The sequence below is a fragment of the Ipomoea triloba genome, chromosome 11 (assembly GCF_003576645.1).
Source record: "Ipomoea triloba cultivar NCNSP0323 chromosome 11, ASM357664v1".
Taxonomy (NCBI): domain Eukaryota; kingdom Viridiplantae; phylum Streptophyta; class Magnoliopsida; order Solanales; family Convolvulaceae; genus Ipomoea; species Ipomoea triloba.
In genome coordinates, this window is record NC_044926.1 from 3,499,895 (window position 1) to 3,523,651 (window position 23,757).

Consider the following 23,757-nt stretch of genomic DNA (forward strand, 5'->3'; position numbering starts at 1 on the left):
AAAAAAATAAAAACATTATTTGATAGTATGTCTACACAACTATGTGAACCAATAATTGATAAATATATATTTGTACAAACCGTCCACTCGTACAAAAAACCGAATTTGACTTACAAGTACTGATACACATTTATAGACCAAGTAATCAAAGTATAGAATGAAAGTTACATCTCAAAGGGATAGGACTTATAGTTTTACACAAATTAAACACGTACTCAATTCAGCTCTACAATGAATATTCAAAGGGCGGATTTGATGAATGCGTAACTATCATCGTTGATGAATTCACCTTCTCCCTTTAACATGCTATCAAGCTCCTTCAAGAACGTTTCCATGGCGAACGCCGGCAAACAAACAGGAACCACGATTCCTTTCTCTCCTTTCTTGTTCGTGAACGGAATGTAGAAGCTGGCAACGCCGGGGATGGCGCCGACTCCTCCTTTAGCCGGGCCGCCGTACGCCGCCTTGCCCCACCCGAAATCCACGTCGCCGAACCCGGCCCGGGTGACGTCGGAGACGAGATAAGTCCGGACCACCGTGAAATGCGGGCGTCCCTTGAGGACCATTAGGTCCGCCACGGATTTCATGTAGTCTTCGGTGACGTCGGCTTTGGTCTTCTTCACAAGCTCCAGCGCGTATCCCAGGGGGTTTTTGGTCAATTTCTCGGCGGTGGTGAGCGCCACGGGGAAGGCGAACGCGTTGCCGTAGTATCCCTCCGGGAGCGGAGGGTTGAACCGCGGGCGCGCGTTGACGATGCAGAGCACGCGCACCTCCTCCTCCGGGTCGGGGCGGAGGGCGGTGGTCCGGCACCGCCACAGGCACGCCGTTAGCAGCTCGAAAGTGGAGCACTTGCGTAAGTGGACGGGGAGGTGCCGCCGGAGAGCGGCGACCTCCGACGGCCCGAAGAAGAAAGAGCGGTGAACCATGTCGTCTAATGGTATAATTGTCCCCTTGGAATCCGGCACTTCGTCGTACTCGTGGTGCGTGCATGTCACCCGGGGTGGGTCCCTCGCATTCATCACTTCCCTTTGCCACACTGGCTGCACAGATGGCGCACTCGCGCCACGCGCCACCTCCGCTACGGCGTTCATGAATTGGACAAGACCCGGTGCATCGCTCATAGTGTGATTCAGACGCAATGCCACGATGTAGCCACCGCATTTCAGCCGGGTAACCTACACAACAAAATTAAAATTTATCACTATGTGAAAACTGCATCTAGTATCCATTATATTAATTTGGATGATGTGAAAGAGTCATTTATCAATAAAATAAAATAAAAAAGGCATATGAGTTTATAAGATCATAAATTATGCTAATTAATTAGTTTTATTCAATTTTTAGTATAATTTGACTCATGTGTTTCTTAGTTTTCAACTTGCAAGAATCTTGTTTCACTGTCCTATAATAAATTATTATGGAGTACTATACACCATGATGTCCCCTCAAGGATATATGATTGATTCCCAGTAGACCCAACACAGTACTACATATGCTCAATATTTGTCGTGGGCACCAACTTTAAATATATACCACACACTGAAAATATCTCCCAATTAGATCATCTCGAAAATGCCCCTATAGTCACACCGCAACATAAAAATTAAATTTTCATATGTATATATTAAAATACTTTATTTTTATTTTTTAAAAAATAAAGCAGAAGTGATTTTATTTGTTACAGTATTATCATTTTATTTTATTTTATTTTAAAAAGAAGTATTTTATCTGCATCAGCCACCCTTGGATCGGATATACTAGCAACATAAACGCATTTTAAGATAAGGGAAAAGGATATATATAAGCTGACAACCACCGGCAACCCTTTTTGTTATTTGTAATTATATTTGAATAAAGGGAAGTCGGTTGCACTAAATTTTATATCCAAATTAATTTCATATTTCATTCTTTTGGCGTTGTGTTTTTTTAAATAACCAAAACAAGTCTACAATCATGTTAAGATGTGCATAGAATAAATATGGTATTTTAATTTTAGTTAGTAAAAAGTCACAAAATGGACCAGCTTAAGTTGTTCATAACTGATCAGCTCAACCCAAAAAAATTAATATGTTATTCTTACAAAAAATAGAACCTCAACAACAACATGACGGATTTAGCTGGTTTATCCCCAACATATCCTATGATATGTGAAAGTGACTATGGTTTTTCTAGTGTGGAAAAAAATAAAAAGAAAAAAAATAAAAAGATTACCTGAATAAGAATCAAAGGGCAATTGAGAACTTCTCCGGATCCAGGAACATCATAAAGAAGTTCCTCCAAGCATGGAAACGGCGGCTGGAGTGCGTCACCAAACTCCGCCAGCGTGACGTCAGCGTCGGCCTCGATGAACATAACCCCTTCCCCGGTGCAATCCACCATGAGTTTCCGGCCACGCCCCTCCCGGAGCCGACCGGCGAAGGGGTAATAAAACACCAGGGTCTTCGCCACCGCCTCCCGAATAACCTTCACGGGGTCCCTCCCCTTCATTCCGGGATCGTTGCGGTAAAACTGAATCACCGGAATCTGAAACCTCAGCCCTTCCTGGTCGTCAATGTCCGACAGATACCTAACCCCCTGAGGCGTCGGCCCCGCCGGAGAAACCAGCTCCGCCGCCCTCCGCCTCACCGTGAACACCAATGATTGCGGTGGATCCATGAATGCACAGTAATATAATATATAATGCACTGCAAAGTGTTTGGCACTACCTAAGTTTTTGCTATTTTGTGCTATTTGGTGCTTCAATAACGGATATGAACATCTCTATATATAGTAATGTTTGGAAGAGTGAGTGGGGACCACTGTGCAGTTGGGGTTACTGTGAAATTAAGGTAGCCATATATTATATATACAACTTTTTTTTATATTGGAAGTATATGTTCATGGTTGTTAAGTCTGAAGTTTCATGGCTGCTGCTACATGACTAGACTAAGACCTCTCAGTCTTGATTGTTGGGTTGTTAAGAATATTATTCATACTTAACTACCTTGGAGTATTTAATTTCAACAGTATTTTGTTTAATTTTATGATTAAAAAAAGATTATGTTTAATTTTAATTATATACATGGGTCGGGATAAATAAAAATTAAAGAAAATCATGACAGCAAAAATATTGTAAGGTTTATAAGCTACATATAGTATATATAGTTGAGATATAAATATATAATAGAATAGGGTAATAAATTATTGATCGGTTTTAATAATAAAATCAAATACAATCTCCATCAGGTTACAGTAGAGCTTGAAAATCTGGTGATAAGGTTGATGTAATTGTAGCGGATAATGCTACTGTTAACTCTGGGTGGTCATAACACATGTCGAGTACTAATATATACGACCCTGATCAAGACAAAAGTGATGGATGTGAAAGAATACCAACTTTTGAAGTCAGTTTACTTATCAGGAAATTGAAAAGTCTATAAAACTGATCAAATCACCTTACAATATGCTTTTTAGTTTTTATATATCTCGATCGGTCATAAAAATTTAGGCTAAACATCTCTAATAGTGTCTGCAATTCAAAATGTAAGAGATGAACACTCCCGGGAGAACATGAAAAACTTGTGATGAATTAAACCAAGCTATGATGTACATCATCATCCTTCTCACGCAATGTTATTAGTCTTCTTGTGAATATGTTTAAACTTCATGTAAAATAATTTACTCGTGTAATTTGTGGTATATTGCTAATTTTTACTATCTATTTATAAATTGTAAGTTGACCTTGCCTCGTTCAAATCTTACGGGATAAACATGTTGTGTATAAACATATTACAATTCGCCGGATTGTTGAAGATTTCAACTTCAATAGTGTCACCTGACAGTAATGTGTGTATATATATATATATATATATATATATATATATATATATATATATATATATATATATATATATATATATATATAATATAAGTTTAAACAACCAAGTACAAGCTAACTACTAATTTGTACTATTATTGTAGTAAAAAAAGTTTAAAAGTATAAACAGGTAATTACATGTCCTTTAATTTTTATTAGTTGCGGTTCAGGGGGTTGTTAAACTGCAATATTACCTCATATTTCTTTTTATGTGCAACAATATCATAGTAGAAGGTATGAACTTCCATGATCATATACGGTGCAAATTGTAAAATAACCTTTAAATTTTTTAGATTTCTCCTAAAGTGATCTGATTTTGTTTTTATTTTATTAAAAAGACTATATGCGATGAGTTTGATAAAAAAAAAATATTGATAAAAATTAAACTTATAAGATTCTGGTACGAAAATTATCATACATTTATTGGATCAATCGACTTAAGTACAAGACTCAAAATCGTTTACTTTTAATTTTTAACTTGTATTTTTATTTTCTACTTTTATTTGAAATAAAAATGTCAAAACTATATGATGAATTATTGGAACATGGTTGTTCTCACGTGTTGTGTCAATTTCCCATCACACGTTTGTTATTTGTCGTTTACTTTCATGGTTATGAATCGAAGTGTCCCAAAATGTTGTGGATTATATTGCGTAAATTATAAGATCATGCTACAATAATCAAAATTGTTCACAATCTAATGGTACTGTATAATTTGCTGATTCCATGAATCATAGTCCACACATTTGTGTGAACCATAAATAAAAAGTGCATTTTTAATAAAAGTACGTTGTTTGTATACGTAAAGTACATTATTTGAAAGTACATGATATTTTATATATTATCAAATAATGTACATTCAATATACAAATAAAAATAATTTTTTTATTACCACTTCAAATAGTGAAATATTTTGATCACATAATGACATTTTAAATTATAATCTCCTACCACAACCCATGAGATGTCCAGGCTCCTGGTTAACAACATATATTGAACGGAATTTACTACGTTTGATTGAAATTTTATCAGTTAACTAGTTGTTTGGTTGGAAGGAATTGAAATTCCTTTCAATTTCTACCTAATTCTTTAACATGTAAAATTATATTGTTTGCTATGAGAGAATTATAATTCCACGGAATTACAATTTCATCATTTCATCTATGGAATTGAAAATCATACCTCCCCCCCCCCCCCCCCCCCCCCCNACCCCCCCCCCCCCCCTCCCCCCCAAGAATTGCAATTCCGAGCTAAATGGTAAGGAAAAAAAAAGTGTTCTATGGAAAATTCTACCCTTCCCTCTTTATAAAAAATGGAGTTGTTGTTATTATTACTACAATGACATTTTAGTCTTTATATCATTTATTTCCTTTCAATTCTCATATCTACCAAACGCTTCTATTCCTTATCATCAAACAATAAAATTAGAATTTCACCATAATTCTCACCTTATTCATTCCTCACAGAATTATAATTCTTTTTCCTTACAATTTGATCGGAACAGCCTATAAAAGAATATATGGAAAGGCCAACACCTAGACTTCCCTGTTTGATTTTGGTTGGATATATGGGTGTCAGTCGTGATCTGTATGGACCAATCATATTAAGTTGGATCACATCAGGATTAAGTTGGACGACCAATGATATGATCTTACAAGAAGATAGGCATGAAGAAGAGAATATGGAACACACTATACACATGGAAACTGAAGGAAACCATCCTGCTCAAGAAAACCAAGTAGAAGAAGGAAACAGAAGGGGTAGACCAACAAGGAATCGAAGACCTCCACGATGGCTGAAAGATTATGTAACATAAGTGTTTTATTAGGATTAGTAATTAGTTTTCCTAATAGGAGTAGGAAAGAGTGTTATATATTTAAATACTTCATAGCATTAGAGTTTACCGGTGAACAATAATTTATTTTTCTTTAGTATTCATTCTTGCTTCTTCATATTTTTCTTGGTTTATTCCTTTCAATATAATTACCTGCCATTCCAAATAGTTCCGGTTTGATACGAGAACGTATCAATTGATGCTTTCATTTTGTCCGAAACTCATCAACAAACCTCATCAGAATCTCCACCTGCGGGTCTATCTTTAGCAGATCTTCAAGATCAATTTGATAGAAACGCCTTGTAACCCCTCGTCTTTCCGATAAGTCTAAGGGTCGGAAAATATATCTTTAGGCTATGACATTCATAAGATGATCTCCCGATATGTCAAGGGAATTTTTATACGGAGGTATAGTTGTCATTAAGCTGCGATCGTTCGTGCCGGTCACGAACCGTAAAATTTTCGAGGACGAATTTTCAGCTCGGATTTCCTTANATTATATTGTTAGAGCGAAGTCTATTCGCCGTTATGTCGTCATGTTGGAATAAGGAGAGGTGCCCACGGGAAGGCTTGAGTGCCACAGCCCGGGGTTGGGATAAGGGAGGAACCTACGGGAGGGCTGGAGTGCCATGGCCCGAGGTTGTAGGCCTCACTCTTACTATATGAAACTAAGGAAGTTTTAAAAATGAGTAAAGAGTTACTCTGTAACGTCTTTGAGAAAGAAATGATTTTGTCTTACGAGACGAGTGAATTTTGATTCACTGAACGATATACTATTTTCCAAATGATTATGTTTTCAAACCTTTGTCTACTTTTGAGTGACAAATGGATTTCCTTGCTTAGCCGTCGCGCTAACTGCACTTCGATGTGTTTCTTATCAGTTGCAGGTTAGTGTGAATTCCTGTAGCTGATGAGCTGAATAAGATGGATGTTGGAAGAATTATTTCCATATGTATTAAGTTTGATGTTGTATTTTGAGGTTGTAAGTTTAGCCTTAACGTTTGGGTATAGGAGAGATACCTAAGCGTGGCGGTAACACCCAGTTTTCTGCTGGTTAGATGTAAGCTTCCGCGACGCATTATCAGTGATTTTGTAATACAAGTAAGAGTTGAAAATTGGGGTGTTACACGCCTTCACAAATCAGCAATACCAGCAACGAACTGATAATAGACTTCAGCAATTGTTTGGCTCTATGGAACGGCTAGAGCGCATGGTAGCAGGGTTGTCACTCAACTTTCGTCCACAACAAACTTCACAGGGTATGTTCCAACCACCATCTATTCTTCCTCAATACCCACAACTTTCCCAGCAGCACCTATTCTTCCTCAAACCATGCCCACAACTTCTGCAGCAGAACAAACTCCTCCCCGGCCAATAGCCACAACTTCTATTGCAGCACCCGAACCACCACGTTTTCATAGCATGAAAATTGAACTACCAAAGTTTGACGGTAGCGATCCATATGGTTGGGTCTTTCGAGCTACCGAATATTTTGACTTTTATGATACACCTGATACACAACGAGTTAGAATTGCCGCCTTCACTATGGAAGGAAAAGCATCAGAATGGTACCAATGGATGAAGCGCAACAATCTTCTCACCACCTGGGCAGATTTTTTACAAAGAGTTTAGCTACGCTTTGGGACCTCAAGGTACGAAGATTACCAGGGAAAACTCTCCAAGTTGATTCAGATCACAACAGTAACAGAGTATCAATCAGAATTTGAATGCCTTATGAATAAAGTTATAGGAATCTCTGAGTCAGTGCTAACCTCGATGTTTATTGCCGGCCTTAAATCTCATATTCGCCGGGAAGTTCAAAAGGCTAGACCACCTTCGTTAATGGAAGCTTTTGCTCTGGCACGAGAACATGAAAGCCAGTATGAAGAACTACAGGCGGATTTAGCACGAGACAAACGTTCTTCCTTCAGATGGCAGAATCGAAATCTTATGTCGACTATACCTTCACCACAAACTGCCACCCCAATAATGCTACCACCAATACCTTCACCACAAACTGCCACCCCAATAATGCTACCACCAACCCCATCCACGGCACCAGCGCAAACTGCAGCCATAACTAAAACAACTCCTAACCCCTTGCCAATTCGACGTTTGTCACCACAGGAAATGAGAGAGAAACGTGCTAAAGGACTATGCTATAACTGTGATCAAAAGTACACAGCCAACCATCGTTGTCGAAGCCGATTTTTGATGCTCCTTGGTACTGATGATGATGATTTGGTTACCACTATAGGCGACAATGAAGATCTAATCAACGACCATGCAGATGAGACAGTGATTCTAGGAGATATCTCTAGCCTAAATACTATGCTGGCCTCGGAACTCCACGATCATTACGCTTATTGGGAGAAATAAAAAAGTCACAAGTCCAAGTGTTAATTGATGGAGGGAGCACACACAATTTTATTCAACCCACTGTGGCCGAAGAGCTTAATTTAGAAACCCATCAAATTCCAACATTTAGAGTTTATATTGGCAATGGGGACTCGTTGGAATGTAACTACTGCTGCAAGGATGTCTGTCTAAAATTGCAGGGCACTGATTTTACTATAGATTTATATGTACTACCAATCCAAGGACCGGACGTCGTACTAGGAGTCCAATGGTTACAAGACCTTGGGAAAGTAGCTCATGAAGGAGTCCAATGGTTACAAGACCTTGGGAAAGTAGCTCATGACTATGCTAGCCTCACTATGGAATTCACATGGAAAGGACGAACAATCACCTTGTCTGGAATACAAACATTGAGGAAAGGACGAACAATCACCTTGTCTGGAATACAAACATTGAGCCCTCAAAAAATATCATTTAATCAACTACAGGCTATGCTAAGGAACGATGGAGTATGCGAAATGTTCGAGTTGATCCATAGATCGGATGACTCAAGGAGTGTAACAGAAAAACCTGAGAATGTAAAATTTCCTGACCAATTACCACCGGGGATCATGACAATTTTACACAAGTATGAACATGTATTCCACACGCCATCTGGTTTACCTCCGCACCGACCATTAAACCATCAGATCACTTTAGCTCCAGGGTCAAAACCCGTGAATGTTAGACCATATCGCTATCCACACTTCCAAAAAGGAGAAATAGAACGGTTGGTTAAAGAAATGTTGGAGCAAGGAATAATTAGGCCAAGTCAAAGTCCATTCTCTTCACCAGTACTGCTAGTTAAAAAGAAAGACGGATCTTATCGTTTCTGTGTCGATTATAGAGCTTTGAATGTAGTAACAGTCCATGACAAATTTCCAATCCCAACTGCAGATGAGCTTTTTGATGAGCTCGGGAATGCCACAATTTTTACTAAGCTGGACTTACGAGCCGGATACCACCAAATTCGAATTCATGATGATGACATTTATAAAACTGCCTTCCGGACTCATGAAGGGCATTACGAATTTCTAGTCATGCCATTTGGATCGACTAACGCACCCTCAACATTCTAGGCAACTATGAACAGAATGTTCTCACCATTCCTCCGGCAGTTTGTGATCGTTTTCTTTGACGATATTCTAATCTATAGTAACACTATGACTGAGCATGAGGAACACTTCAGACAAGTACTGCAGTTATTAGAGGAAAACCAATTTTACATGAAACTCAGTAAGTGTCAATTTTGTCAATCTTCTATAGAATACTTGGGACACATAGTTGGTAATGGAGGGGTACAAGCAGATCCTGGCAAGGTGGATGCAATGGTGAATTGGACAACACCAACTTCTCTAAAGCAGTTGAGAGGATTTTTAGGACTAACTGGGTACTACAGAAGATTTATTAGAGGATATGCACAAATTGCAGCACCTCTCACCGAACTATTAAAAAAGGATAATTTTCATTGGTCAATAGTTGCAGAAGAGGCTTTCAAAAACTTAAAAGATGCAATGACAAAAGCCCCAGTTCTGCGTCTCCCAAATTTCAACCAACCCTTTGTGATTGAGACAGATGCATCTGGCATTGGTGTAGGAGCAGTCCTCATGCAAGAGGAACAACCTATTGCTTTCTTTACCAAAAAAATTGGACCTAGACTGCAAGGCTCTTCTGCATATAAGAGAGAGTTGCATGCAATGGTGGAAGCAATCCAAAAATGGAGACAATACCTTCTCGGACAATTTTTTATAGTTCGCACTGATCACAAAAGTCTTAAAGAAATTTTAAAGCAAGTAGTCCAAACACCAGATCAACAATTCTATGTCTATAAGTTGATGGGATATAACTTTGAAGTTCACTACAAGCCAGGCAGTTCTAATAAAGTAGCAGATGCTTTATCACGAATTAGAGACGAACAACAACCATATAACGATCAGGTGCATTTACAAGTCTTGAGCCGACCAATCCCAGACCTTGTTGCCCAATTGCAGAACGACAACAAAGAATTGCCAGACCTCCAAGAGTTTCACCATCGTTTCTCAATAGGCACATTGCCACCATATTACAGTATTCATAATGGTATCCTCCTATACAAAGGGCGCTACTTTATAGGTGAAAACTCCTCCCTCAAGTACATGCTTCTCCAAGAGTTTCATGCAACTCCAATAGCAGGCCACACAAGAATTACTCGCACATTATTGCGCTTATCTTCTAATTTTTATTGGCCACAGATGCGAAAAGATGTAGCAAATTTTGTAGCAGCTTGCCTAACATGCCAACAGACAAAGTACTCTACTCAGGCACCAGCAAGACTCCTACAACCGTTACCCATTCCTTCACAAGTTTGGTCTCATGTAACAATGGATTTCATTACCGGTCTCCCAATGTCACAAGGCAAATCCGTTATAATGGTGGTAGTGGATAGGTTGACCAAATACATCCATATTGGATCCCTCCCACATCATTTTACAGCAGCAAAAGCGGCAGAGCTCTTCATTGAGATGGTAGTGAAACTCCATGGATTCCCAGAATCTATAATATCATATCGAGATCCTGTATTTCTAGGCAATTTCTGGGACGGGATGTTCACACTGAGTGGAACCATATTGCGTCGTAGCACAGCATACCATCCCCAAACAGATGGCCAAACAGAGGTACTAAATAGATGTGTTGAGCAATATTTGCGTGCCTTCACGCATGCCAAACCATCACGTTGGGTATTTTTTTTAGGGTGGGTTGAATACTGTCTCAACACAAGCTACCACAATGGGATCAAAATGACACCTTTTCAGGCATTATATGGCAGAGCACCACCTACAATTTTGCACTACCAAAAATATTCCTCAACCAACCAAGCTCTGGAGGACATGTTAATTGAACGGGACCAACTGTTGAAAACATTGAAGCAAAACCTTAAAGAAGCACAACATCGAATGGAGCAGCATGCTAACAGTAAGCGACGAGATGTTGAATTTGAAATAGGGGATATGGTTTTCCTACGACTACAACCGTACCGGCAAACCTCAGTGGCAAAAAGACATAATCACAAGCTTGCAAGAAGGTACTATGGACCTTTCAAAATCCAAGAACGCATTGGCAAGGTCGCTTATAAACTTGAATTACCATCCTCATCAAGGATCCACCCAGTTTTTCATGTGTCACTGTTGAAGAAATATAGGGGAGAGGAAGACATTACAAGTTATGATTTGCCAAATGCTTTTTATGATGGGCAACCAATATCTGAACCATTGGCAATTTGTGCACAACGGCAAGTAATAAGAAATGGAAAAACTGAACGACAAGTCCTCGTCCAATGGAATGATAGTGCACCAGAAAATTCTACATGGGAATCTGCTAGTGACATGGAGCAATTATTTCCTACCTTACACCTTGAGGACAAGGAAAGTTCTGAAGAGTGGGGGAATGATATGATCTTACAAGAAGATAGGCATGAAGAAGAGAATATGGAACACACTATACACATGGAAACTGAAGGAAACCATCCTGCTCAAGAAAACCAAGTAGAAGAAGGAAACAGAAGGGGTAGACCAACAAGGAATCGAAGACCTCCACTAGCGCTGTCAATGCGGGCTGGCGGGCCCCGCCCCGCCAAAGCCCGCCTTTGTGGCGGGCGGGCTAAAAAGCCCGCCTAAAAACGGGCCTAAGTTTGGGCAGCCCGCCCGCCCCCCTTAGGCCCGCGGGGGCCCCCAAAGCCCGCTTTTTTTTTTTTTTTTTTTAGCTATGTGTCTAAAATCTTAAGTCTAATTCTATATACTCTAATATATTCTTAATTGTTACCTTGTTATAACATATTTGCATATATAGTTGTAAAAAGTTCACAAATCAATGAAATCATTAAAAATAAGTAAATATCAGAAATTAGTCCATGCTATATAAGTTCATAAACCATTAAACCAAACATTCAAAGTTCAAACTCCAAAGACAACTAATTAACTACATAAATTCAAACCATTACATCATTCAAACATCCCAACATTCTCATCTTCTTCTACCTCTTCATTTTCATCAACAAGATTTACAACATTTGAATCTTCACAAGACAAATTTGATGTTGAATAACTTGAATTTGAACTTTCTTCAGTATTTACATAAATATTCAACACAAAAGATAAATAAGAATTAAATTACAAATTTGCAGTACACCAAAATATCAACTAACTAAAATATAATCCAATATTTTATTATTTTGTAAACAAACATAATAACTTAGTAACTTACCAATAGCATAACCATGCAACCAATTTCTTGTGCAAATAAGAGCTTGCACTTTTTCAGGCAATGTACAACTCCTGTACTTGGTGAGCACACGAGCACCAATAGAGAATGCCGACTCCGATGCAACAGTAGTAATTGGGATAGCCAAAACATCTCGTGCCATCAATGCAAGTGCAGGATATCTATGCATACGTTCTTTCCAATAATCCAAGATGTTCAAATCCTCATAGTATGCATATTCAAGTTTTGGCTCCTCCAAATAAATTTCCAATTCTGACTTTCCAATAGTCTTAACAGTTCGACTATCATACTTTTTAATTGCCTACATTAGTTAGAAATTAAAATTTATAACATTAAACATGTTATCACAATCACAAATTCAAATATAGAAAATAAACAAAATATATATAAATTGAAGAGTTAGAACTTAGAATACTTACTTCAAATGCTCTTTTACCCTTAGTTTTACCTAAACTTTCACTTTGCATACTTGAAGATGTGACTTGAGGTTGGGAAGGACGTGGAGTAATAATATTCGCATAAGCACTAAAAAGCTTGTTCAACTTTGTCTTCAAAAGTGAAACCATATCTTGAACTTTAATTGGATCACTCTCAACCTCCTCATATAAATGCTCCAATGATACAAGCTTTATCCTTGGGTCAAAAATAGCTCCAAATGCAAGCACTAGACTATATTCACTCCAATACTTATCAAATTTGTCAAACATCTTTCTACACATTCCACTTATCAAGACATCTTCATTATGCAAATTTTCTTTCAACATACTTTCAATCTTCCAAACTTGCATAAAATATAGATTTGAGGTAGGATAGGAAGAACCGGAAATCAAATTTGTCACCTCATAAAATGGCTCAAGAAACTCACATATTTTCTCACCTCTTTTCCATTCTTCATTTGAAGGGCAAAATTTATAATGTCTATCGTTCAATTGAAGAGAAGCAAATGCCCTTTTATACTTAATAGCACTTTCCAACATTAAATACGTAGAGTTCCACCTAGTAACCACGTCCAATCTCAAACCAATACTAGTATCAATGTTACCAACTGCATTTATACATTCTTCAAACTTCTTCATCCTACCCTCAGAACCTTTCACATATTTGACAGAGTCTCTAATTTTATGCAAAGCTGAAGTAACCACTTTCAACCCCTCTTGAACAATGAGATTTAATATATGGGTTGAACAACGAATGTGGAAAAACTCTCCATCACATAACAAACTATCATGCAAAGCTAATTGCTCCTTTAAAATGTCTTGCATAGTATCATTACAAGATGCATTATCTAATGTCGAAGAGAACACCTTTCTTTCAATTCCCCATTCTTTCAAAAATCCATATATTTTTGCAGCTAATTCAACTCCTGTGTGTGGTGGGGGCATCTTAGCAAAGCAAAGTATCTTACTATTCAATTTCCAATTCTCATCAACAAAGTGCCCAGTTAAGCAAATATATCCTTCACTAGTGCATGCAGTCCATACATCAGAAGTTAAACAAATTCTATTTTTGATATTTGCTAACACTTGTTTAAGTTTCTCTTTTTCTTGATAGTAGAGTTTGGTAATGTCAGACACAAGTGTGTTTCTAGAGATACATGGCACATCAGGATTCAAATACTTCTGCCATTTTCTAATACCATCATACTCAACAAATGAAAATGGTAAATCATGTTTGATGACTGCAGAAGCTAACAACTCCCTAGCAACATTTAGATCTACTTTCCTAGACTCAAGTTTGCCTTCATTATTAACAAACATTTGCCTAAGGTCATGATACTTCAACATTCTACATATCTCTCTATGTCTCCTTAATGTAGAAGTTCCATATTCTTTTCCCCCAGATTTAAATTCTTTTAAACAACCATTACATTTTGCCCTTTGAATACCATCTTCACCAAGTCCAATCTTTGTAAAAAAATTCCACACATCAGAGGTTAGTTCTTTAGATCTACCTTTCTTTGTAGTAGTACTATCCAATCCTGGCATTCCATCAACAGCATCATTGTCAATGGTATTAGTAGTTTGGTTCACAGCAGTTTGGTTCACAGGAGTTTGGTTCAAAGAGACAGAATCCATCACGATTCACGAATAATACACGGATAATCTAACAGTAGAGTTTAACTTGCTGTCAAACATACTATATAATCTAATAATCAAAATATAAAAACACAAATACACAATGTCTAGTCAAACATATTGTAATATTTATAGATTTCTAGTCACAATCACAATATATATAAACAAATTGTAAAATGTAAATCTTAAAATCTTACACACACTGTAAATCTTAAAATTCGTAATACATTATACATATTAGTAATGTATTAAATTAGTAATATATAATAAACACACTGAAGCACTGTCATTCTCATAATGTAATATATAATTTTATAAACATTAAACTAACACAGTGTCATAAATCATAATGTAATATATAAACAGAAAAAGAGAAAATAAATAACATGTTAATCAATGATCCTAGATGTAGCCACGTAAGAGTGTAGGACGCCTGAATTGCGAGTTACCGGACGAAGCTCACGGAGGTGGTCACTTGAATTGCGAGTTGCGACTGCAATAGCCGATAGCGGGAGAATGGGAGATGCGAGATTGGCAAATTGGGTTTTCCGTTTGCGTGAATGAGTGAATCGAAGATTCGACAATTCGATGAATGAGATTGAGAAAGAGAATGCGGATTTCGACTACAGAGAAACGGCAAGGGGCCTAGGGCTGTGCTAAGCTGCTGTCTTGGACTCTCTGCGAATTAAAACTAAAAAAAATAACAATAATCCTAATTCAATTCAAACTAAAAATAACGAAATATAATTCTAATTGAATTTAAAAAAAAAAACTGGCGGGCTGGCGGGCTAGGCGGGGGCCCGCCAACCCGCCCCGCCTAGCCCGCGGGCTAGGCGGTGGCGGGCTAAAAAGCCCGCCCTAAAACGGGCTCCTAAAATGTGAGCCTGCCCCGCCCTTTTGGCGGGGCGGGACGGGCTAGCCCGGCGGGTTAAGCCCGTATTGACAGCTCTAACCTCCACGATGGCTGAAAGATTACGTAACATAAGTGTTTTATTAGGATTAATAATTAGTTTTCCTAATAGGAGTAGGAAAGAGTGTTATATATTTAAATACTTCATAGCATTAGAGTTTACCGGTGAACAATAATTTATTTTTCTTTAGTATTCATTCTTGCTTCTTCATATTTTTCTTGGTTTATTCCTTTCAATATATTACCTGCCATTCCAAATAGTTCTGGTTTGATACGAGAACGTATCAACCAACCTACCAGAAGCATGCATGATTTTGTTCTTACCAAAATAACCTTAGAATGAACTTGTAGCATTCAAGTTCCACATGGGATGTAATATGAATTGAATCACGTGCTCCATTCAACTAAAAGTCTAAGCTGATAGTTGGACTGCATATTTATGTTTATATTATATTTATGCTCACAATATGCCCTACTTACTATAGTTTAACTAGTTAATCAATTATAACATATCATGTCATATGAACTATAAAACAAAAATGTAAAAAAGCAATATTTCGTATAATATTCTAAGTGGGAGTGAACTATTGACCTTTTTAGTTTGAATCGGTCAACTATGGGCAATTTAAATTGGTATCCTTTGCCAGTTACTATTACAAAGTGAGATTTTCTCAATATTCACTTCTGACTAGTAATTGCAAGTTTTCCCTGTCACCTAAAAAGAATTTAAAAAAATAAAAAGCGATAGTATTACATGTTGTATTGGGGCTCATAACGTAACCCTAAGAATTATATATGGTGTATATCAAAGTAAAAGCAGCCATGATTATGGCTTTTGTAAAGTTATTTTTGATAGTGACAATACACTCAGACATAGCAGACTACCAGGGAAGGTATTAAAGCATCATCCACTATATATTACAGTACTATATATACTTGAGTTTTGTTTTCAATTCAACAGTCTTAAGCTAACATGAATTCAATATTTAAAGATTTTAAACTTAAATCAATATACGAGAACAAGGTTCAAAATGACTCGTATTAATGTATTATATTCATTTCATAAAATTACTTATCTTTTTGTGCAATATAATGAGCTTAGTTGATAGGGTGTTGGCCTATGAGTGACTCAAATTTCTTTTGTTTGAGTCAACACTTTCTGGTAAAAACTATCTATTTTTCATCCATTATTATCTTTGAATTTTGTGTATAAAAAGACAACTATTTTGAGATAAAAGAAAATAACTTGGAATCATGAAAATTCCATGGAAATTAAGAGGCAAGTAAACTTTATAATAAAGATAAAGAACACAATTTTGTCTTTTTTTGATATTCTTTTCCACATGTTTCAAAGTCTATAAGAAACAAAATTGTTTGTTTAGGGAAATTAAGGCACAAGTTCATACTTGAAAATTTCTTGGCCATGGTCTTTTTCTTTAGTTATCTAGTATATAAAAAGAGGAAGATTCAACATACCTGCATTTAGAAAAAAAAAAATATGGGAGCTAGGAAGATCAGATAATCATATCTGGTTCAAAGTTGGGTATACTATTGGCTTGATTATGAGAATATTTGTAAAGTTTACAAATTTTGTAGTGGAGTGACAGTGAAATTCGCAATCATTATTCAATTTGTTGTGTTTATTAGTACTTTAAATGCAATTTCTAAATATATAAATTTTATACACTAATACTATACAAAATATTACTCCAACAAATTTATTGATAACTTGAATTAAAATTCGCTATACAAATTAAAACAGATACATCATACATAAAATGAGATAGAAATAGAAGAATAATCTATATGTACACATACTTTTTACATTATGTGTTACTCCCGCTAACGCGTCATATTCTAATTTAAAAAAGTAATACACAATTTTTACTTCATTGTTTTTCTTCTTCGTAGAATCTGGACATATATTAAGAGTTGTATTATTATTATTTTATAATTCGATTCTTGATAGAATTAAAGCATGTGATCCATCCAACTAAAAGCCTAAGCTGATAGTTGGACTGCACATATTATATTTATGCTCACAATTAGCACTCTATAAATTGAGTTTGTTGCACCGAATCTTTCTAATACAATTTACCTATTTTATGTAACTCATACTATTAGACAAATAAAATTTACATAATATACACTCTCTCAACCAAATTGGAATAACATATACATTAGAGAAATGGACATAAAGATATTCCAACTTCAAAGGTCAAAAGTCTAAAAAACAATATTAAATTTGGGGACCATGAAGAGGACGTTAGGTGAATGGACGCAACTACGCAAGTAATTCACTTTTATATTACCAAATTTCCAGACATTTTCTCCGAATATAGACATCACGTACAGTTATCACAATTGGTGACAATCGTTTTCTATTTTTTTTACGAAGAAAATCTTATTCAAACTCCCACAGAAGTACGGCGAAAGAAACCTTAGAATCCAAATTGTTTCTATATATATATATATATATATATATATATAGAAATAATTTCAGGTGCGGCCGTGCTCTCCCGTGCGGTCACACACCACTCAATGTTAAGAAACACACCACAATGAAACGCACCACAATGTTAAGAAACACACCACAGTGCATATTAGTGCATATTTGTGTGGTTGTGTTTCTTAACATTGAGTGGTGTATTTCGTAACATTGAGTGGTGTGAACTGCACGGTCGCACGGGAGAGCACGGCCGCACTGATCATGACTATATATATATATATATATATATATATATATATATATATATATATATGTAATTTAGGGAAATTGCTTGGCAAGGGATTGGAGTTGATCAGGAAAGTATATTTATCGCGAGGTCAACATTTGTGTTAATTGGATAATGAATTTTTATGATCATACTTATGTTTATCATCATATATTTTAGACCCTTTAGAAGGTGTTAAATCTTTGCTATTTACAAACATAACTTATAGAAATGAACAATTTTACTCAACCACAAAGATTTCCTGTCTCAATCTTGACGAGAATGAGGACAAGATATTTTTATTTGTCGTTGAGAATGGGGATTCCTATCCCTCCATGTTTCCTATTTTCTTTTCTTTCGTTTTCTAAAATATAATAATAATAATAATAATAATAATAATAATAATAATAATAAATTATTATTATTATTATTATTATTATTATTATTATTATTATTATTATTGTACCCGTAATATATAATTAAATTAAAGATAAGACCAATTTTAATCAAATGGTGTTAGGAGTGAGCGCGAAGCAGATTGGAGCAAATTTGGGTAGAATTCGCATCTGTATAGGGTGTGGATCCAATCCGATTTGATCCGCTAATAGCGAATTGGATGCGGATCGAATTAAGTTTATCCTGATTTTTTACTATTTTAATCTCAATTTTAGGATATTATGTTTTCATAAAAGTTGTAGCTTTATGAGTTAGTTTTTCCCTTCAATTTGACCAAAGATAGGCCTAAAATACAACTCAGTGGTCAATTCCTCCGGGAATGCATGTTTTGGCTACTTTCCTAATTTCATGTCTTGCTTTCTAATCTCCTTTTGATAATTCCCAATCTTTATTTTGACTCTTCCTAAACTTAAAGACTTTTGATTTTTTCCAATTTCCAATTTGTTCATCCAAGCAAATTAGAAACCAATTTGTTATTATAACCCAAACAAAAATATTTCTTAATCTTTATTAGAAAAATTCTAGGTTTCCAAATTGAATGATTGTTTAAGATATTTATATAAAACTATATATATATTACTCTACATATTTCACACAAAACCTACTCTCCCGAATTGGATTAAGTCTCAAATTTATATTTATTGATTACTCATATGGTTATATAATCATATGCTTGTGAGTATGTACCATAAAAAAAATAAAAAAATAAAAAAATAAACCATGAAAGCATTGATATGAAACACATGCAAATATAACAATTACTAGTATACATTTACAAATATTTTTCCTTAAATATGTATAAACATTATTATTTAGCATGAGTAGAAATTCTTTTGTTACGAAATATTTTTGAAAAATAAAAAACACTCCTCTTTAAAAGTTTCTGTGCATCATAATTGACAATAAATAATGTTGAAACTGCAATGAGCTAACATTTAAAATGATGTCTTAGTAAGATTTCCTACTTCCAAAAGTTCTCCATGTTGGAGCAGTGCCCAAAGAGGAGAATCCCAAATCCCTGAACTGACCAAACCCCCAACCCTCAAAGAAGGAGAAAAAAAAAATCTGAACTCTGAGCTTCATGTTCAACAACAGAAAAAAGGAATTGGTGAGGATTTACACATTAATGTACTTCATCTGCACTCATCTCTTTTTACACGGAACAATTGACGCCATTGTTGTTAGTCTTGCTATACGGATGGTGATTCTTGATCCCGGAATGCATGCTGTAACTAGGCGGGACCTTCTGGCACAAACACGTCTCCCAGAGCTTGTTGAAGGTTCAAAACAATCTCTGCATATGCTGAAAGGAGAGGGAATATAATGAAATGTATAAGTATATATTTTGTATTTAAAAGTAAGAAAATGCAGATTACAGTCGATTTTCAAGTCTAGAACAATTGCCCTGTGGTTGTGTGTATATATGCTCTTCAGAACAATCGCCGAATGAATATGTGCACAGGTGCATGTGAAAATGTTTGATGCAATTAAAATAAGATGCAAGGAGAAAGAAAGAAGCAGGGATGCAGGATGGCTATTGTTATGCAAACCCATTATTACCTTCTTTGGCAAAAATCTTCAAAACTTTTATTAAACTAAAATGTCCTAGGACCTACAAGAATTTTGTTACTGGAAACACTAATATTGGATTCACCATTTCTTCCTCCTGTTACCATCTCTGCAATTTTAATAATTCGAGAATAGCACATTATAAGACATCGTTATCATATTTCTTTTCCTATTTCTATGATTTTTTTGACACTAAAAAGCAGGAGCAGTCCAACAATGTTGTGGGTATATGTGCATATTTTGTGTGTGCTCTATATCATCCTTGTAAAATCTCTGTATGCAAAAAAATTACTATGTGGTTCCCTGCTCGGGAGGATTGGGGGAAAGTGAGCAGGTATATTTAACGCACTATAATAATTGATGTTAAGATGAAAAACACAGATCTTTTAGTGGTTACAGTATTTACTTTGAACCTACAAACTTTACCAAATTAGAGAAAAGTAAGCCCTGGTTATAAATCTTGTGATAATCAGTTACTTGAAACCATATTCAAAAGATATAATAATTAGTAGAATTTATTTAACAGAAGCGAACATAAATGTGAATAAGTAAATTACCTTCGGGAAGGCTCATGGTTCGTAGTGCCTCCTCTGCATAAGTCAGACGTTCAGGGACCGGGTAATTTCCTTTCCTGGTTGAAGCAATAAAATTTGAAGACTTTTTTGAATGCTGCGCTGGCCATGCCACAACACTGACCCCAGTTGGTAGTGTAGACACAAGGTCGGCATATCTAAGGCACACAGTTATCCTACTGCAAGGGGAAAACACATTTTTAGAAAATAAAATGGTTGATTCTGATCAAATCAAAGGTCAGAGAATGCGAATATGGTTTTTTATAACTAGATAGGTATGGGGGAGGAAAAAATGGCCTACCAATCAAAATCGTCAAGCACAAATTCAATCATATGATATGGAAGACTATGATACAACTGTCCAAGCTGATTCCCATACAACTCTTTAATAAGTCGAACCTGCAAAAATACAAGAGTTGAATGCAAATAACAAAATCACATAATTGAGATGCATTGTGACCTGCTCTCAACCATAAATGACTACAAATCTATTCTCATAAAAATTTGGTTGCCAAAATGAGAAAATTAAACATCCAGAAACCTACAATATTTCAAATTGCTGGAAATGACCTAGTACTAGAAATCATTGAAGAAGAGTAATTTTTTCCTCATAAATTCTAGCTGCTCTAGCAAGCATGTATTTGAAGAAGTGCAAGTACATTTTCTATATTGGAAGAGTGGTCACTCATAATTTTTATGGGCATGATTGATGATTGCACCATGGCTGAGAGAGAAACCATTTAAATTACAGGTTCTATACACATACACCACTGGACTCTTAAAATCCCATCACACTTTCTCCCCGGAGAAGATAAATCCTATCAGATAGTAGAGAAAAAATCTTGGGCAGTAACAGATCCTCTAAATCTAAAGCCAAAAACTAAGATACAAAATCAAAAAGCATTTAGCAGCCACTGATGTAGAAAGCACATACCTGTTCTCGTCTATCTACATAGGCCTGCAACAGATCTCCCACATGGTCTATGAATTTCTGAAAGACATTATCAGAATATGTTTTAGCATAAATGGGCATTCCCACATCAGAAACAGGTTTTCAAGCCATAATTTTACCATTGCGTTTGAAGAGAGAAACTCATTTTCAGCTTCCCGTATTGGCAGGAAAAAAGGGACCGTGTGCTCAATAACTGTCATCTTCTCAAGAAATGACTTGCTCTCAAGCACACAGTGGTAAAGCTCACAAGTTTCTCCTGCAAATAAAAGTGGATGAGTTAAGATATCTGTATCAGACAGCTCTCCTGCAAAGATATAAGGGCACCACACATGAAAGCATCATCAACAATGTAGCAACAACTTTGCATTAGACAAATTGCAAATACTATCATGTATGACAGTAAGTAGATCACTTATCACAGTTGACACAGCTATTGTCTAACAAATCATCTGAATCTTTTCATAAATTTCAACAAATTAGATTTTGTAATAAACTTTGTATGAGTACATATTAAGTTATGTTCTTCACATATCTAAAAACTCTGCAATAGCAGTCAAGAATGAGCATTTCACATACCAGCAAAAGATGTTTCATATTGTATACCAATTCTTGCTCCTTCTAAACAACAGATCACCTGAATGGAAGACAATTGAAGTAGGTCAGCATGCCAGAAGTTTCTCATTCACATTTTACTCCATCATTGATTTTTTGTTGATAAGACAAGAATATATTCATGAAATATAACAGCGGAAAAGCCATCCTCAATTACAAATTTACAATAAATAAAGAGTTTTTTCCATTTGATAATACCAAAGCCAAAGGTGTAAATGATTTTTTTCTAAAATCATGCAAAGTTAGGAAATGCACACAGTTTATCATGAATACTAAACAAAAGCCTCTACATTTTATTCAGCATAAGAACAAATATAAGAAACTCTGAGTATGAGAGTCATCTCACCCCTTGGACATGACATGCCAATTCATTATGGTAATCCTGAAGATTCATAAAAAGAAATCACAGATAATACACACAACACACATTTGCAATGCATGCTGGGGCATTTTAGTTTCTGTGCATTAAACATGATCAATGCAACTTTCAGCACAGCATACCTTATTACCAATTTTATATGTAACTTTTTCTTGACATGGAATTGGAGACTGGGCTGTATCCCCTGGCATTTGCATGGCCTTTATGTCAGCCTCAATGTGAACCTAATATAAATGGCAAATATTACAGTAAGTTCCTCTAGTTACAAACCGGATTTGCTCCAGAAATATCGAAAATCATCTATTATTTAAGAAAACAAAGCTGAAAGGACTATATAAAGTACTCATACCTTCTCAACCTATAATTATATGAAGTTTGTGAAAAATATATTTTCGCATAGTAGAATCTATGTATATACACAAAGTGCCATTTGAGGAGCCTCTCTTCTACCTCGTTTACTTGCTTTATATAAATTTGTTAGTATCTTCTTAATTATAAAAATTACATCAAATAGTAATGATTAGTGATTAGTAATTACTAAAGACCATAAATGCCTTCTTTAAGAAAACTAGTTCCTTCTTTTATAAATTTACTACTCCATACTAAATAAATTTGTTGACTTTAACCTAAATTTGACTTGCTTTCTCTTGTAGAGAATTTATGTTTTTATGTTTCTAACTTCCATAGTTTTTCACCACAGAAATTCACTATTTTTGTGTGTCTAGAATTTCCCCAAACCAAGATGTTTCCCATTGTTTTAACTTCTCCAAAGGGTCAATTGAATTTTTTTTAAAGAAATCAGCATAGTTTAATTAGATATTAGTCACATGTGAGCAAATTATAGAGCTCAGAGGGGTCAGCCACACCTTGTGTTATACAGAGAATCACCCAATTATATATTTATTATTCCCTCAATTCAAAATTAAGTGTCTTCTTTGATTATGAAAAATCTATTAAGGGAAAAATAGTGAATAGATTTAATTATTACGATGAAGTTTTAAAAAACATTAGTTTAGGATGAAGCCATCCAAAGAATTATAAAATTGCAGTACAATTCACTTAAAGGTTGGAAAGCAAAATGGTAAGTCCCATTAACTTCGTCTTTAAAAATATTTAAAAAAAAAAAAAAAAAAAAAAAAAAAAAAAAAAAAAAAAAAAAAAAAAAAAAAAAAAA

At 35.6% G+C, this 23,757-nt stretch overlaps 2 protein-coding genes across 3 annotated transcripts in view; both read right to left on the bottom strand.

Annotated features, from left to right (window-relative positions):
• Positions 1-28: 28 nt before the first annotated feature.
• LOC115995617 (benzyl alcohol O-benzoyltransferase-like) lies at positions 29-2,718 on the bottom strand. The gene is made up of 2 exons (XM_031234711.1): positions 2,212-2,718; positions 29-1,175 (listed from the first exon to the last, which is right to left on the bottom strand). Exons 1-2 carry the CDS (start codon positions 2,653-2,655, stop codon positions 240-242), a joined length of 1,380 nt encoding a protein of 459 aa, XP_031090571.1. The 5' UTR covers positions 2,656-2,718; the 3' UTR covers positions 29-239.
• A 16,627-nt stretch (positions 2,719-19,345) lies between these two features.
• The window catches only part of LOC115997612 (centromere protein O), a 9,255-nt gene continuing 4,843 nt past the window's right edge, over positions 19,346-23,757 (bottom strand). For both annotated transcript variants that reach the window (XM_031237200.1, XM_031237199.1), the window contains exons 7-13: positions 22,706-22,807; positions 22,169-22,226; positions 21,712-21,848; positions 21,575-21,631; positions 20,942-21,039; positions 20,626-20,819; positions 19,346-19,802 (exon numbers count right to left, since the gene is read on the bottom strand). In XM_031237200.1, the coding sequence (XP_031093060.1) occupies positions 19,732-19,802; positions 20,626-20,819; positions 20,942-21,039; positions 21,575-21,631; positions 21,712-21,848; positions 22,169-22,226; positions 22,706-22,807 (717 nt within the window). In that variant the 3' untranslated portion in view covers positions 19,346-19,731. The remainder of the gene's footprint in view (positions 19,803-20,625; positions 20,820-20,941; positions 21,040-21,574; positions 21,632-21,711; positions 21,849-22,168; positions 22,227-22,705; positions 22,808-23,757) is intronic.

Excerpts from the sequence above, each read along its gene's own strand:
- LOC115995617 (XM_031234711.1), bottom strand. The coding sequence starts at position 2,655 with ATGGATCCACCGCAATCATTGGTGTTCACGGTGAGGCGGAGGGCGGCG. Across the intron at positions 1,176-2,211 it reads GCCCTTTGATTCTTATTCAG|GTTACCCGGCTGAAATGCGG; the intron begins GTAATCTTTTTA and ends TTTGTTGTGTAG.